Below are 17,500 nucleotides of genomic sequence, written 5' to 3' on the forward strand. Positions count from 1 at the left end.
TTTGTTTTATGTTGTGTTACTCAGTGTCTATTCATAGCTCGTTATGATTTGTAATAAACTGTTCTCTTGTTGGCTTTTAGCTCTCATTGCACCTACAGAGCAAAATTCCTCGCCATAATTCTCAAGGATATGCCGCTATATCTTATACAAGAAGTGATCATTATGTTGGTGTTCGCAGCATTAATTATCTGTATCGTCTTATTTCGCGCCAAGAGAAGTAAGGGTCTACCGAGGAATTCGATCGTAAGTTACATTTGAATATCCATAATGAGTGCTGCTTAAGTCACCGATTCGTATAATATTGGAGATTTTCAGAAGTTTAATGGCGTAGGGACAGCACGAAGAGACACCTCTTCGTCTTTGAATATAGTGGCGTAGAGTGGCATATTTCTTTCTTTTTGCTATTCTTCGGACTGTATTCACCTTCTTCTATGGTGCTGGGGCCCTTCTCATAATGAGCATATCCTGTAAACCAGCACCACCGTAACACGTCTAGCAGCTCGCCGCCCTGTACTCATCCTTGCCGTCACGCCTGTAATGAATGAGGGCGGGGAAAGTCTGATTGCCAGGTGTGTGTAGACAATGATGGCAAAAAATCCCGACTAATGACGCAGGAAATCATCTTTTACTTCTTACAATTTTTTTTTCTTATTTTTTTCATGTCCTCCAAGTGAAAAAGTATAATGGCAACACACTGGCGTTGCAGTCATCCACGACTCTGCCGCCATGCAGGTGTTTGATGCTGGCGGTCACCTGTCTCGCGGCGCCGAGCGCTCATCAGGGACTGACGAGATAACACAAAGCATGGATTTCCGTAACAGGTCTTTTGAGTTGTTAGGATCATTCTCTTTGTATGTGTGTGTGTGTGTGTGTGTGTGTGTGTGTGTGTGTGTGTGTGTGTTCGCGTATGCTACACACTATCAACTAATTATGGCTATTTACGACATTGGGATATTGCAGCATCATGAATCACATCCATAGGACTACGAGAACAAATTCTTAGTAATAAATAAAATTAATATTCGTCAGAAGTAAGTTTGGTCACCCAAGTTTCCCAGACAGAGCGAGTCATTTGGTGGCATGGGGCTCACCAGACTGTCGGGCAGCCATGGCCCGTCTCGCCACACTCCACCGGTGGCCCATATCTCCACCGGACGTGCCAGCGCGGGCCACGTCGCGGTCCTGTGCTGCTCGTGCACACACAGCTCTCTACCGGAAACTGATGCTCATTAGGAACCCTATTGAGCTCACTGGAGCGGACGACATTATGCTCGTTGACATCATGGAGAAAAACAAATGATGAAACATAATCACCATTTAGGGCTTGGCAAATTACCTCACATCCTGCGCGTGACTGGCTGGCTGGTAATCTTCAGGTCACGGCTGACTGACGGGATGTAAAGCGCTTGACCCCGTGCCGCTTGTGACAGAGCCTCAGGTGTGTTTCCTTTATGAGATTTTCAGGTTCCACGGACACATAACAAACACTGAATTACGTGAAGGTTAAGTTATGCCTTGCTAATTTAGTTTGTGGCTTTCCTTTACCAAATAATTAATTACAAAATAGGGATGTTAATCTAGTTTGTGGACTTCTTGACTAAATAATTAATTAAGAATAAGGACGAGATGTGGATCAAGCCAGGCAGTCACGGTGGCAGAAGATGAGAACCACGTAGCTAAGTCAACTGTAGAGTGTAGACTATGGAGCAGACGACGAGTGTGTTGAAAGTGCATTAAACAATAAAACTTCATCATAATGATATAATGTTCTGCAGACTACGGAGCAGAAGCCAAGTGTGTTGAAAGTGCATAAAACAATGGATAATCTTCATAATGACAGTGTTATCTGAACGATTACCAATTTAGTATCTGTACTCGAAATTATTATTCACATTTATTCTTCGCCTGAACAGCAATGAGACAGGAGTGAGTGTTGACAGGCCCCCGGTCCTTCCTCCATCCTTCCCGGTCTGCCCAGCAGCATTATGGGCGGGTGTCTCTTGTTCCTTATTTCAACTGTTTCTTAACAATAAAAGTACGGCAGTTGACAAAGAAATAGTAATAGCCGGTCCTTACGCTCCCATCGGCCACGGCAGGCGCCACTTTTTCACGCCAAGCCCTTCAATTACCGTTTTCTAACTGGTGAGGCGTGAAAGAAAATGTGTTTAAAGGAAAACTTTCCTTTGCCCGTGGTCGGATCTCGCACTTCCCAACACACCATGGCCAATGACAATTCGCAACATTATGTATTTAGACATGCAATGCAGATTATACACACGCAGCCAGGGCAGGTTTCTACTTTGCCTATTTATGGAATGCTTTATCGAAAGCTTGCATAATGTATTTTGTACGCAGTTCATGCAGAGACTGGGCGGGAATGTCTGCACCGAATGGTTGGCATAGTGAGGTGGGGCGTGGGAGAGGAGAAAGAGGAGAGGAAGGCGTGAACCTTCCACCAATCTGTGATAAATGTCTTTGTAGCGGTACTTCTATCTGCCACAAGCCTTCTCTCGGCCTTAAGGTTCTCCACAGTTAGCGTTGTCCACCATTCGCGAAATAATGCAAGCTGTGGGGCGACGTGGAATGAACAGTTACTTTCCTCACACTTGACAGGCGTGACCACTGGTGTCTTCGAAGCGCTGCACAGAATCTTACTTCATTCACAAATACGCAAAAAGAAAAGAAAAAAAAAACATTATACGAGCACAACATACATACATAAAACATATTCCCAAAATGTCATCTCCAGAGGTCGTGGTCTATAAACTGGCCTAGAAACTGGTATAAAATTATTCTTTTTACTATCTGCCTTTCTTTATATAGGTTCATGTCACGTAAATGTTACGAGATATACTGAGGTAAGTGACATTACTTGTAGGAAAAATCGGGTGAAAGGATTAAAACCTTACATGTAAAATTTTCATCGTTGCAAAGTAAGAATAAACTTTTTGTGATGCTACATAGAATTTCGTTTCAGAAGTAAGAGTAAGGCTCCTCTATTAAAATTTTTCATTGAAAAATTGAGAATCTTTCCTGATATTCTTCATCAAAACATAACACCATGAATATATCAAATTATTTAACCCCATGTGATGATTCAAATACCTTGACTATAAATTCAATTTGAAAATTATCTAATATATTTTAATATATACAAATTTAACTATTTAATATTGAAACATTCTCTATATACTAAAATCTTTAAAGATTACCACCTACTTGCATAGAAACTACCCTCATGATTATTCTTATAGCTCAAAAATCACAAGATGACAACTAAATAACATGACTTAATTAAACGCGAAACTACACTGCATATAAATAACAACCACAATAGGAGAGAGTTATTGCTTCATACAAAAAATAAATCAGCCTCACCTCCAGCTCCCCCTTGAGGATACCGCCAGCCTGGCCAATGTAGAGTGTGGAGGCTGTGTCAAATACCAACTGAGTGGGGACCCGGCGCACCAACACGTCATTGTACATCTCACAGTTGTACCACAGCTGAATGTCCTCCTCAGTCACGCTCAGAGCTATCCTGTGGGTGTAGGAACGAAGAATGAGGAGAAGGAGGAGGAGGAGGAGGAGGAGGAGGAGGAGGAGGAGGAGGAGGAAGAGGAGGAGGAGGAGGAGGAGGTGGTGGTGGTGGTGGTGGTCAAGACAGAAAAAAAAAAAACAGAAACAAGAACAATAACAAGAAGGAAGCAACAACAAAAAGAACGAAGAAGAAGAAGAAATTAAGCACAGAAAAAGCAAGAGGAGGAGGAGAAGGACAAGGAGAAAGGAGGAGATATGGAGAAAAAAGACAACAAAAACTGGTTTAGATTCGGCAGGCACAGGAGTTATTATCTCGCTTAATGCTCACTTCTTCTTGCTAAGATGATCATCAGGCGAGCAGTAGTTTACAATCTGACAAGTAATTATCTTGAATGAGTCCACAAAAAAGTTCCAATTTGTTTGATTTCTCTATAATTGTCTTTGGTTTGACTTCTCTATAATTGTCAATCTTATACAACATATCATTTATCACTTATTCTTCAGTTCTTTTTCTATCCTTTGCTTTCCTTCGTTTCGTTTTGCCTTTTCTCTCTATCCTTTTCTTCGAGCTTTTCCCATAGTTATGTTTCTTCGCACATTGTTTATTGTTATTTGTCCCTCTGTCTCCTAGGTTTTTCATTGCATTCATCTGTATGATGGTATACTTTTTATGTTTTTTATGCACCTTTTCCTTCTCTTCTCAACTATATATCGTTAGTTCTCCTTCATACCTCCCCATCTAGTATTTATCATCTTCCTCACCTGTCCTTCCCTCACAGATCGTGCTCCTGCTCACATTATAATCTCATCGAACTTGTCTTTATCCTTTAACTCTCCATCAATCCTGCTCTCAGAGTCCCATCTCTACCCAAACTTCATCTTCTTATCTTTCAGTAATCTGTTACTTTGACTAACCTGCTCCAAGATCCGACGAACTCCGGCACGAGGAAAGAAGCGATGATCTGAGAGGTCATGTGTCTCTCTCCATCGGTGTAGTACAGGGAAATATTGGTACGTCCGTGGTCAGCCGGCATGATACCCACCCCGAGTTGAATGATGTTCTCCAGCGGGTTTGTTACGGCGAAGGGAAACATGGGATTGTTGGTGTCTGGCTTCATTGCTATCTGGATCTGCAAGGACGAGATAAGAGAGAGGAGAAAAAAACATTAGTTAGGCAGGCAAGTGTCCTCACAGTGAGATGCTGAGAGATGCAGCGTTCAGACGGGAGGCTAATGAGGCTTTTGTCACTGAACTCGTCAGCTTGTGAATGAGGTGGGAGATTTAAGGAGACATTAATAGTCCGTGAACAGACGCCCTAATGGTCCCGCGGGTGAAGGTCTATCTTAATGAGCGACAGCACAGACGAGTGAACTCTTCTAACGTCTGCAGGGCAAGCCATAAAAACTGCCCTAGATGGTGATGAGAGGGAAAAAATGAAGAGGAGGATACCAAACAGACGCATCCATTATTTACGTACTCAGGTGAATAAAAGAAGAAAAAGAAAGAGAACATAAGAGCAGGAGGCGCGGGGAGCGTCCCCTGACCCTCGACCCACGAAGCTGCTAAGTCAGGACCCACTGGTGGGTGTCGTTTCTAGGAAACTCACATCCTAAATTCTTAATTCCCCGAGTGACAGCCTCTAACAGTCACCACTTTCCGAGAGCTAATCGTTCCTGTAAATTCACTCACTTTCTTTCATTGTGGTGACTGTCAAAACTGCCACATGTCAATGCCACACTTAAATATCTCGTGTAAATGTTATTGATATTATTGATATTTGCATTTTCCAGCTTTTATCTATACTTAATTTATAATGTAATGATTATTCAGCAAGGTTCAATCAATGCAATGAGAGTCTTCTTTAATCAAATATTATCTAAATATAATTCAAGTTTTAAACCATATATTTCACTTTTAAGCGCCACGCATGAGTGAGCCTGACTCAACTATTTTTTTCTTTATCTAAATACCTTCTGCGTTGCGTACCATGACGCCAGGGGGGGAAGAGTTCAACTTCAGCATGGGATCTATCTCACACTTGCTGCTCACTCCTCTCTACTCCCTCCTGTTTGTTTTGGTTGGCACGGGGCCACAATCTTCTCTACACGTGAGGTGGTGCAGGGAAATTGGTCGGCAACAGAAAATAGACGCTTAAAAGATGCGGTCTTGACTCCAGCTTGAGCCTTGCCCCTTACCTTCCCTAGCCTTACTAAAACATCTCATCTGCACGTGTAAGAGGACAGATACACAGACAAACGGCAGTAACGATAGACAGGCTTACGAACAAAAAAAAGAGTACTATAAAGATACATAAACATGGATGAAAGACCTGCGTCGGACACATAAGGGAAGGATAAGACGCGTGAATAGGTTCAGGTGGAAGACTGCAGGCAGTTGGGCTGGAGTAAGCAACGGGCAACCCTCACCGAACAGTCTCATCATTCACTGGTTGCTTCACCTTGCCTGACCACCTCACCACCCGATCGTGTCTTCTGATATCTCGCTCCGGTCAATGCGTGCGTCTTCTTCCCTTCACACTGATTTCACTCCACGAACGCCTTCTTCGCAATCCCGGTATCACACAGCGAGCGAAAAGATTCCTGGCGATTGCCATGATAGTATCAACACAACTCTGATCCTCAATGGAGTACGTTCACAAATATTCTTTTTCGGATTTTCTATTGAATTTTATTATTTTCTTCCTCTCTATATGTTGGCTAAAATTTTTCTTCTATCGCGAGGTGTCATAAACAATTACAGTACGTCAACATTTTTTTTTTTTCCTCGAAACTGCGAAGATTTGTCGTAACTTTTTCTTACTTTATCTATTTGGAAGCTTTAGTCAATTCGGAAGGAGGCGATCTGCCAAGACCTTTGCGTAGACGAGATTTGTAGCAGTTGCTGAGGATCTCAAGCGATGCTTATCAAACACTATTCATCCACTGACAGACGAAAACCAAGACCCGCACACCAAGGGAGAATATAAATCATGATCAAGCTCGCACGCGCACACACACACACACACACACACACACACACACACACACACACACACACACACACACACACACACACGGATGTAAATCGAGGAGTTGTGAACTTGTTGTCCCGGTGTGTGGTGTGTGCCTGGTCTCAGGCCTATCCGAAGATCGGAAATAATGAGCTCTGAGCTCGCTCCGTAGGGTAACGTCTGGCTGTCTCGTCAGAGACTGCAGCAGATCAAACAATGAACACACACACACACACACACACACACACACAGTAAGGTATACAACATTCCCTCAAGTTAATCCTTATTTATAGTAGGTCGGAACGTAGCGGGGAGACCAACAAATACTCGCCACTTAACTTCTTCAACCCGAGGCTCCAAACGAGACCTCCTGCAGCCAACTCTTTCGGGGGACCACAGTCCCTCGTTCCTTCCTTACCTCACACATGCTTAAAATTTACCCTCCTTCCAGGCACTGCATGTCAGAAACATATGTACTCAGACAATAAATGAGTAAGATAAGAAGTCAAGGACGGAGATCAGAGTGCATGTTGTCCTTGGACCTGCTCAGACAGTAGAACAGGTCGTGTCCATGTTGGGGCGTGCAGGGGGCAAGGGCCTGGCCTGCTACCACTTGTTCATACAGTTGACAACACCCAAGTCAGACATGCGAGGGGCGCCATAAACAACAACATGCTTACTCAGTCTGACACGGTAAAAGAGTACTTCTGTCGGGGGACCCGGCAACGCTGTTGACTTCGCCAACACACGACTAGGCAAGATAAGCCTCAGCGACCCACGGCAGGACAGCGACGCCGTCCACGCCCATCGCCGGGAAGGGAGGGCGTCCCTTTCGGCCACCGGTAGGGTGAAGGAAGCATGTTCAAGTTTTTGCTGAGGGTTGTGACCACGTCCCCCATAATAGTGCAATATAAAAACCACGCCCACGACAGCCGCTTCCACTGACCGTCAGCAAATTCCTGAAGCCAAATTAGCGGCCCTGAGTTAGGCTGGGAGACACGGAGGGCGGGGAGGCAGAGGGAGGAAGGACAACACCACAAGGTCCGAGATCAGCCAAGGTGTGACTGATTTCATTATAAAATCTTCCCTCACTAATTGCAGCCTTTGTTTGGGGCCAAATGGATCTCACCGTGGAATTGATTAAGTTTTTGCTGTATATCTTATCTCTACGAAGACGAGACTCCTGCGGTGATTGTAAATGGGGCGCTGAAACGAAACTATTTTCACGCGATCTAAAACACCCGTAGGCAGATGCAAGGATAGAGAAGAAACGGCACGCCCTCTGAACCTTTGCGAGACCTACATACCGACTCAGGTATTCAAAATCATCAACAATAATTACTACCACTACTACTACTACTACTACTACTACTACTACTACTACTATTACTACAACTGCTACTGCTACTACTATTACTACTACTACTTCTACTTCTACCACTACTACTAGATACTACTACGATTACTATTACAGTTCCTGCTGTATGACGAGTACTCTCTCTCTCTCTCTCTCTCTCTCTCTCTCTCTCTCTCTCTCTCTCTCTCTCTCTCTCTCTCTCTCTCTCTCTCTCAATATACTTTTTATATTTCTTCTTACTGCATATTTCCTCTAATACACACACATACTGCAACGTTGTGTGAAACACATCAAATGGGGTAAATGGGAATCTAAGGAACTTTACCAGCACGCATGCACACGCACGCACGGGCGCGCCCTCCCGCGAACGCACACACACACACACACACACACACACACACACACACACACACACACACACACACACACCACATGATTTAAAGGCCAGGTGTGTCTGACCTCACGGCCATTACAAAAACAAGAGGAGCAAGTTTTTGATTAAAGGTTTCGTAGCACTCTGACTGATGCAGATACACAGGCATGAAAATATGTTTCCCTTTCCCATCCATCCCTCTCCCTTATAGCGGTAACAAAAGAATGAACAAATTAACTAAATAGCTTACTAACCAACTAACTAAGAAACTGATCAACAAGTAACACAATGCCGTAGTACTTACCAAACTAACATGGAATGTATACCTGATTTTAGTATTACTAATGATCATCAGTCCCATACCTTAGGAAATACCTTCATATTACGAGTTATGGTCGAGTGTTTTTCCTCATAGTGTTTCTTATAGTTATTTAAAACCTTGCACCGACAGGAAAGGTTGACCCTCGCCACTCTAAGCATTAAGTTCTATCCTAACATTCCACTATATAAACTTACTATTTTATGAGCCTGTTTAGCATAGCTGGCAATTCTTTCAGTAAAACTGTTCTTGACCCTTCAATTTTTCCTCCAGATTTTTACTCCTCAACTTATTCCAAGTTAAGACAACATGATTTTCCTCATCACTACTTACTTTGCAGCCTTATCTCCAGTAAAATTCATCATAATCCATTTACACTACATGTGAAATAACTGATAGGAAGATAACTCACAAGATGCAACAACGGTGACTTCCTGTTTATCTTTTTTTCCTTTTTTTTTTTTTTTTTATTGGTTACCTGCAAAACCAATCATTTAAGTTAACTTCACAGTACATAGCTATTACACAACACAAAACACTAAAGCTATTTATCTGATGAATGACCCCACTAAGCACAGTACTAATCTCAAATGCTTAGAACGTCATTTTTCTTCGATGGGTTACCTACAAAACCACTCAGTGTGCAGTCAACCTCACAGTAGATATTACGCAGCACGAAAAATTAACGGCATTCTCTAAGAAGAATGACACCACGAAACAAAGTGCTAATCACGAATGCTTTCCCAGTGAGTTACGTACTGGTGCATTTGGTGAAGTTTACCTCCGAACAAGAAAACTCGAAAGCATTGAAATTCAGTACAAGTCATAAACGTCAGAGCACACAATACGCAGGAAATTGGGAATGCCTTGGGCTGAACGCGTCCATACATACACGTCAAAGCTGAGAAACAGACCGCTCGTATTCCGTGCTGAGCTAAGCATTGCATCCAGCTGTTATTGCACTTTTTGTTATGGTTTCGTTTTTTTTTTTTTTCTCAATCTGACAAATTTTTGAGGAGAAAGTACTTATGTCGGTGCAGTAGCTATAGGTTTTCTTCGGACGCCTTTCGCATTAATTGAAGACACGTAATTTGTACACACCTAAAATACGATGTCTTATTTGCACCATATTTTTAAATTGTAAGTGACGTTGTTGCATCGTCCCGAACTTCAGTGAATAAATATGGCGAATAAAAGAAAATTCTTACATCGTACATCTTGCATATAAATAATTCTAACGTTAATTCTTTTAATTTCAATTTCTTTTTCAGGTACGTATAGAATTATAATAAACACAAAACAATGATAAATTAAAGTAAGTAGCTTATTATAAAGTAAGCGATGATGTCTGGCTGTTCAAGTAGAAGTCTCAAATTATACAAGTGAATATATTTCATGATAAACTCAAGCAATAAAAACATGCCTATTAAAGTTTAATTCCTAAACTATATCCCGCTATTTTTTTGTAATGTTACTTTTTTTTAAGTATGAACGGACATGAGAACTATGGACAGTGAACGGTTACAATGATAAAGATAGAAAATAACTTGTAATAACACGCAGTAAAGTCTGGTTATTGAAGTGAATTTAAGATTACCTTTGTATGAAATAGGAACGTATGATGATATAGAAAGTACAGGCTTACGGCTACTTAAAAGAAAGTAGCCTTTAATAGTCCTATAAATATATCTGTTGCAGGAGACCAGATTGCCGCACGCCTATCACAATGCTCCTCCCCTGGCCACCCTGACACCGGTGCTTGGACTTAACGTATCACTATATCACCAACCAGCAACCACTCTGGATCCCCTCACGCACCCTAGCAACAGTTACACTTATTTTTTCACAGCGCCCTGACAATCCCTGCATACCACAGCGAAACACACCAGCAAAATAACTCGATGCACTACAATCAACCTACCAAAAAATACCAATGAGTGCTGGGCGGAGGCTCCCTGGTGGGTCCTTCCTCGGCGTCCATATGTGCTCATAGATGGTGAGGTAAAGAATAGATGATATCAGGAGGCAGAGAGGGATTTCATCCAAAGTTACTGACCTGACAGTCTCCTGAATCGTTTAATGGCAACGGTTCGAGTCTTTTTCTGATATTTTGGCATTTTCTGGCTAAACTCGCTATGTAATGTTAAAATTAAAATACTTAGTAATATTTTTTGTGTTATAAGCGTTTTGCTAATAAAACATTCCACAAAATACTGAAAAAATAAAGAATCGTTTCTATAAAGAAAGCAAAACAGTCATTATCTACACATTGAAGAGGTTCGAAGCACTGAAACGCCATCTTGAAACATCAAAGAGCAGGACACAGCGCCAGTAGAAACTAGTCTGCCAGTGATGCATAGTTATAGATAGAGAGATAGGCGAACATACACTCAGACCAACGTATATTCAAGGATAGATAGGTGAATGAACTGAGGCACACGCAAGCACTTTTATAACACATATGTAGCAGCACCGGAAAACAGGTTTATACGCAAATTCGCTCCACCCTTAACTATTTGTGTCAACTTTGAAGGCATTCACAAAATCCTACATTCTTCGGTGTGACTTTCTCCTCGCTTGGGTTTCACATTCCACGGCGGGGAACACTAAATAAGACTGAGGTGCCATTGTCCTTCAGTTCAGGAGTGATGAGAGAGAGAGAGAGAGAGAGAGAGAGAGAGAGAGAGAGAGAGAGAGAGAGAGAGAGAGAGAGAGAGAGAGAGAGAGAAATGTTTCTTTATGTACAGGAACACGTCTAAAGGAAACCCACATATTATTTTGTTTCGGACAACACTCATAATCTATTGAATTTTCATCTTTTCCTATCATCCGTCCTATAGAACAGTGCAGAAAAAAATCTTCATAATGACCAACGGATTTAATGATTACTCCTACTTCTGCTTCACGCTAACAAAACAAAGATGAAGAAAACCTGTCTGGTGTGGCAATGCTGGCTGGCATGCCGGTCGACGGTCGTCGACGGGGAGGTGACGCCAGCATCTAATTTGCATAAAAGTGAATGGGTTGTTTATCTAACGACTGGCGTGAACATGACAAAGAACACAAATAGATAATAAAACATACGATACTGCCAATATATCTTAGTTACTTCATGAGTGAGGCTTAGCAGTGGATAATGAATGAGAGAGAGAGAGAGAGAGAGAGAGAGAGAGAGAGAGAGAGAGAGAGAGAGAGAGAGAAAGAGTTAAAATAATACAATAACCCCGAGGCACTGACTAATAAATTTCACAGACCGGCATCTTCCCTCCTTCCCTCCCTCCCTCCCTCGCAGCACCTCGCCTCGACATCTTTCGCCACACCCTCCACGACTCCTAACACGAGAGTCGTAAACGGAGAGGGTCGTGGTGGAAGGGGACGTGAATCTGGCGTGAGGGTAGAGACGAACTTCCTGATGGGGCGAAGGGGTAAAGAGGGGACTTGTGAAGGGAAGAATGAATGAGGGTGACGAGGGTGAAGAGGGTGACGAGGGTGATGTGGATGAGGAAGGTGAAGAAGGTGAACAGGCTGGGAAATTACCAAGTCATTTTCTTACTTCTGAACCTTTTTTTTTCTACTCGTAGGCTCAGCTGTTTTTTTTATTTTTTTTTTATAAGTGTCTCTCCGGGAAGAGTAATGAAGGCATCCCTACCATCTCACTAATTTGTTTTGGAGGAAAATATATGGTCAGGCATTATCAGTTGTGGCACCCGACAGCAGACAGCCGGACAGAAATAGGTGGGAGCTATCGGTGCTAATAGACAGCCAGTGACAATGTTCAACAGGAAACAAGTTAATCCTCAAGCTAATATCTTAGGTCCTACTGCTGTGGTGACCTATCAAGGCTATTTATATAAATTGTAGCGTTTAGTTCTTCCAGGCGCCATCCGTCAAGCCTCGTGACTCAGCAAGACCATGGGGACTTTATCAAAGGTCGAAATTTTAAGCTGACGAGGTGAGAAATTACTTTAGTGATACTCCTGCCAAGATTACACGGTGCATTCAGCTGTGAGTCCCACGGGGCTGGTCCACGTGCGGAGACTGCAAGGTACGGACACCAGTTCACTGGCGGTAGTTGCCTTAAGCTTATATGAAGAAATGCATCACGTCGCCTGCTGTCTCTTTGTCTGTTGTTGCTTCTCTGGACTTTATGTGAAGTGATCTGGTGTAAAGTTTTGAAGTGTGGTTATGAACGCCACCACCGGTAACTAAAGAAGCGGTGGGTTAATATAAATCTGTCTGTCATGTCAGTTTGGCTCAGTAAAATTATCTAAACTTCCTCAAACGAAAAAGGAAGTTTATTTACTGATTTTTTAATATTAGTCACTGTCAGACTCATGCCTTTCAAGTGGACAGTTAGCAAGCTAGATTTCATGAAAAAAAAAAAAAAACGAAGGCGTTAATTCATCGACAGTTTACGATTACTTTTTGGAGTCTCAGTTTCGTAAAGCTATATCCTTACCAAGTCAGAAAACTGGATTTTATCACTCTTAAAAAGCTTGTGGTAGAATCGCCGCCTTATTAAATGTTTTACAAATTTTTTACTAATTTTGGATTACTAGAATATAAACGTAACCTATTACACGGCTTATTGGTTCTATTATGAGTGTCAACTCACCGAGAACGTGCGATAGAACCTCTCCGGCATGAAGAGGCGGTAGGGGTATTTGATGCTCGCCCCCACCCGGAACCCGAAGGCCGGAAACCCATCAAACCCTGTGACGAAGTACTGTGTGGTGGGGTCAGCGAAGGGCACCGCGATGCCCTCTAGCAGGTCCTGTTCCTCCAAGGGCTCTGTAGGGGTGGAAGAAAAAGGTTACCGACATGTCTTGCACAACATACCCTTCCTATCTGTCTCCCGCTGCACGGCATTGTATTGTGCCAGCGCAGATACACACATATACATATATATATATATATATATATATATATATATATATATATATATATATATATATATATATATATATATATATATATATATATATATATATATATATATATATATATATATATATATATATATACACACACACACACACACACACACACACACACACACACACACACACACACACACACACACACACACACACACACACACACACACACACACACACACACTTGGCGCTAGAAAGATTGATATGACGATGACAATGCACTGTACATGATGGTGATAATGATAATGATAATAATAATGATAATGATAATAATAATAACAATAATAATGATAATAACAATGAGAAATATAACGATAATGATAATAATAATAATAATAATAATAATAATAATAATAATAATAATAATAATAATAATAATAATAATAATAATAATAATAATAATAATAATAATAATAATAATAATAATAATAATAATGATAATAACGATAATGACAATAATAATAATAATAATAATAATAATAATAATAATAATAATAATAATAATAATAATAATAATAATAATAATAATAATAATGATGATAATAATAATAATAATAATAATAAATATAGTGATAATGAAAATAATAATAATAATAATAATAATAATAATAATAATAATAATAATAATGATAATAATAATAATAAAAATGTTAATCATGATAATAACAATAATGATAATAATAATAACAACAATAATAATAATAACAACAATAATATCAGCAACAATAATAACAAGGAACCACAGACAAATTACTTGTTCAGCTATCAAAAGGTCCTTCTACCTAAGAGATGAACTCAACTCACGAGCAGCTGACACACCTACCGGTACCACCGCAATGGACATTCCGCTATAGTGAATGACATCTGAAATATAATAAGGCAAAGAAGCGCGGAGAAGCTAAGCACTCATGATATTGGATACTTTTTTTTTTTTCCTTCTCCTCAGGCCCTTGGGTCGGCATGGGGTACTTACATACGCGCGTACGTACAATCAGCGACCACGCCTTCCCAGCCCCTCACATACTACAGGGTATATTTAGCAACAAGCGCCGCCACCATCTTGTCTCCAGGCATCACTCGTGCAAACACTTACCAAACACTTCCCTGGTTGAGGCAAGAACTAAGTAGCTGCATGCATAATGTTGCCCTCATCAGCGATGCTGCAGCCGCGCGGAGACTGCGATATCTTTACGCTAATCTCATACTCGTGCACTTGCCTTACAGATTAAAAAACACGACACGTACAGTAAAAACGACTCATTCATATTTCACACGAAAAGAAGAAATAAATAGACAGCATTTTCCTTACCTTTCTACAGCACTCGGGTACTTGTGTTATAACTTCTGAAAATCTCACACGACTTCTAGAAAGCTAACATGAACATTAAAATAAATAAATAAATCCAGCAGGATAGCTGAGTAAAATAAGATCGACGGCACGTTTTCCTATACATTCACTCAATACTCGAGTACTTGCGTTAGAGCTTCAAGATATATTACATAAGTTCCAGATAAGTGATGTTAATAATAAAGTTGCGACTCCTGAATGGCAGAAAACAAAGAGAGGAAGACAGGCTTCACTAACTTGACGTTAATTTGATACTCAAGTACAACTTTATGAAACGTCAAACAATAATAATAATAATGATAATAATAATAATAAAAAAAATTGCCATGAGCAATAAAAGAACTCCATTGTGACAGAAAATAGAAAGAAAACTGGACATTGAAAAGATTTGAGAACACATAATTGCATATTCAATTCAATCTATTTATGTTAACAAAAACAGTTTTTACTTACACCACAAAAACGTACAGGCGAAAATCTAAAAATTTATGAGCCATAAAATGAGACTCGTGTGGCGAATTGTTGAGATAAACACATCATTCATGCCACTGATGTAAGTTGTGGCCTTCTCCACATTGTATACATTAGTTAGCTTGGCGTCTCTGTGCCGGCTGAGGTAAACACGTTCATGAACAGAGTGTCCTGCTGATGTGGAGCTTCGCCTTTGTCTTGCGCTCACCCTAATGGAGACGCGGATGCTTGCCTCTCTCTCGGGCGTCGGTGGCAAATGGTAGAAAAGGAAAGGCTACTGGTGGTGCGGGAGGTGAAACTCATACGAATGGGAGTATGTAGATCATTGATAGGACGGGAGGGAAAGGGGGACAGTGTTGTAGTACGGCTGACAAATAGCTCGCAAAGTACGAGTATGATTTGTGGGCGATAAGAGGGGCTGGTAGTATGTCAGAGGGGAGAAAGATTGATCGCAATGGTGGATATGACGATGCAGGTTCAACCAAAAGTCTGGTAACACTGGCAAAACGTCCATGGAACATGAAAACCCAGCTAATCATGTTTGTGGCTTTGAAAATAGTTTATATAAAAGAGAGAGAAAACATCGGATTTTTTATGTTCTGTCTTTCATCAATTCTTTGTTCTGATATATTCTATAATATTAGTAATGTGTCTCTTGTAAACTTCTGGGTTGTACTATGACCATTGATATAGGTTCAATTCATTGTTAAGCATATTTTGGAAACCTGGTGAGTAAAGAATGGCTGTCGTTGTGTTCCATGTGACGAGGATGACTTGAGATGTGATATTTTCATAAGACTAAAAGATAAGACTGACTCTTACATTATAGAAATAATTAGTAACAAAACTGGGATAAGGATGGAGATGTACATTTCAATGTAATGTTATAGAATAGTTGGCAAAGTTAATGCGGAATAGAAGACAAACTGATACAAGAAACAATATTAGTCTTCATTAATTTACTGACAAAATGCTGAGTTAGACTAAAATCGATACGTAGTTTGAATGCGACTGTTAATGTTATTAAAGAACAGTGACTGATAGTTATGGGGAACAGAGGAAAGACTCAAACTATAGAAGGAATGTATGCGCGCACACACACACACACACACACACACACACACACACACACACACACACACACACACACACACACACACACGAACAACATACAAAGGAAGGCTGATCGCAATGAAAAAAAAAGTCATAACAAGTGGCACCCATATAACCATACAATGCTGATTTATCACCGCCCTGCACTTTTCCACGTCTTTTCATAGACGACCAACGCTTCAGGAAGTAACCAGATCAAGCAGGGGAGCCACAGAACGCCTGACTTGGGATCTTTTTTTTTTTTATTGCGGCATTGCAAACTCAAAGCTGAAATTCTTTTTTTTACCAACTCAACACGATTTTCAGACAAGTATCCCCCTCTTCTTCAATGACACTCAGCTGTCTCAAGCTGTCTCACTCTTGTACGCTGAACATGCTCTGTCTACCCTTTACTGATAATCTGGAATTAGAAGTTTTAAATCTCATGTCTAGTTAAAACAGCTTCTATAAAGTTAGATGTTGTAAGTCGTCTTCTCCATCCTCAAAATGCCAAGTCTGTACAGGGGCCATACCAGCTTCTGTATGGAGTATGTTTCACATATATAGACGGGGAGGGATTCCACTCATACAGTTCATATAGAAAGCCCGCAATCAAAAATATTTCGTCTCATAAACTCCTCTCCTCTTGAACTCCCTACCTGTTTCTGCATTTCCACCTTTATATGACTTGAACTCATTGAAGAGAGAGATTTGAAGATACTTATCCTATACATGCGATTAACTGTTTAGCAAATGGAATAGACGTGGGCGAGGCCGACTATCAGATGAAGAATATTTATGCCACTGTGGGGCCATAGAGACTTAACTTAATTCATGTATATTAGAGTCTTGCCCTATCCTATGCCACAAAGGTATTCGCCACTGTTATGATCCTTCATACATTAGTCCAACTGATGGACAAACCACCAAACACCATATGCAAGGTTATTTATAAATTGTTCTGAACCTTCTTATGATTTTAATAGGTTTTTAATATATTTCATTTCTTATTTTCTTACATTGAGATTTGTTTCATGCTTTTACTTTGATAAAGCT

General features: G+C 40.7%; 1 protein-coding gene across 1 annotated transcript in view; it reads right to left on the reverse strand.

Annotated features, from left to right (window-relative positions):
* The window catches only part of LOC123498441 (collagen alpha-1(XV) chain-like), a 224,931-nt gene that overhangs the window by 91,817 nt on the left and 115,614 nt on the right, over window positions 1-17,500 (reverse strand). Inside the window, exons 3-5 of the mRNA XM_045245544.1 lie at window positions 13,212-13,387; window positions 4,453-4,667; window positions 3,379-3,538 (exon numbers count right to left, since the gene is read on the reverse strand). Of these exons, the coding sequence (XP_045101479.1) occupies window positions 3,379-3,538; window positions 4,453-4,667; window positions 13,212-13,387 (551 nt within the window). The remainder of the gene's footprint in view (window positions 1-3,378; window positions 3,539-4,452; window positions 4,668-13,211; window positions 13,388-17,500) is intronic.

This window comes from Portunus trituberculatus, chromosome 48 (assembly GCF_017591435.1).
Source record: "Portunus trituberculatus isolate SZX2019 chromosome 48, ASM1759143v1, whole genome shotgun sequence".
Lineage (NCBI taxonomy): Eukaryota > Metazoa > Arthropoda > Malacostraca > Decapoda > Portunidae > Portunus > Portunus trituberculatus.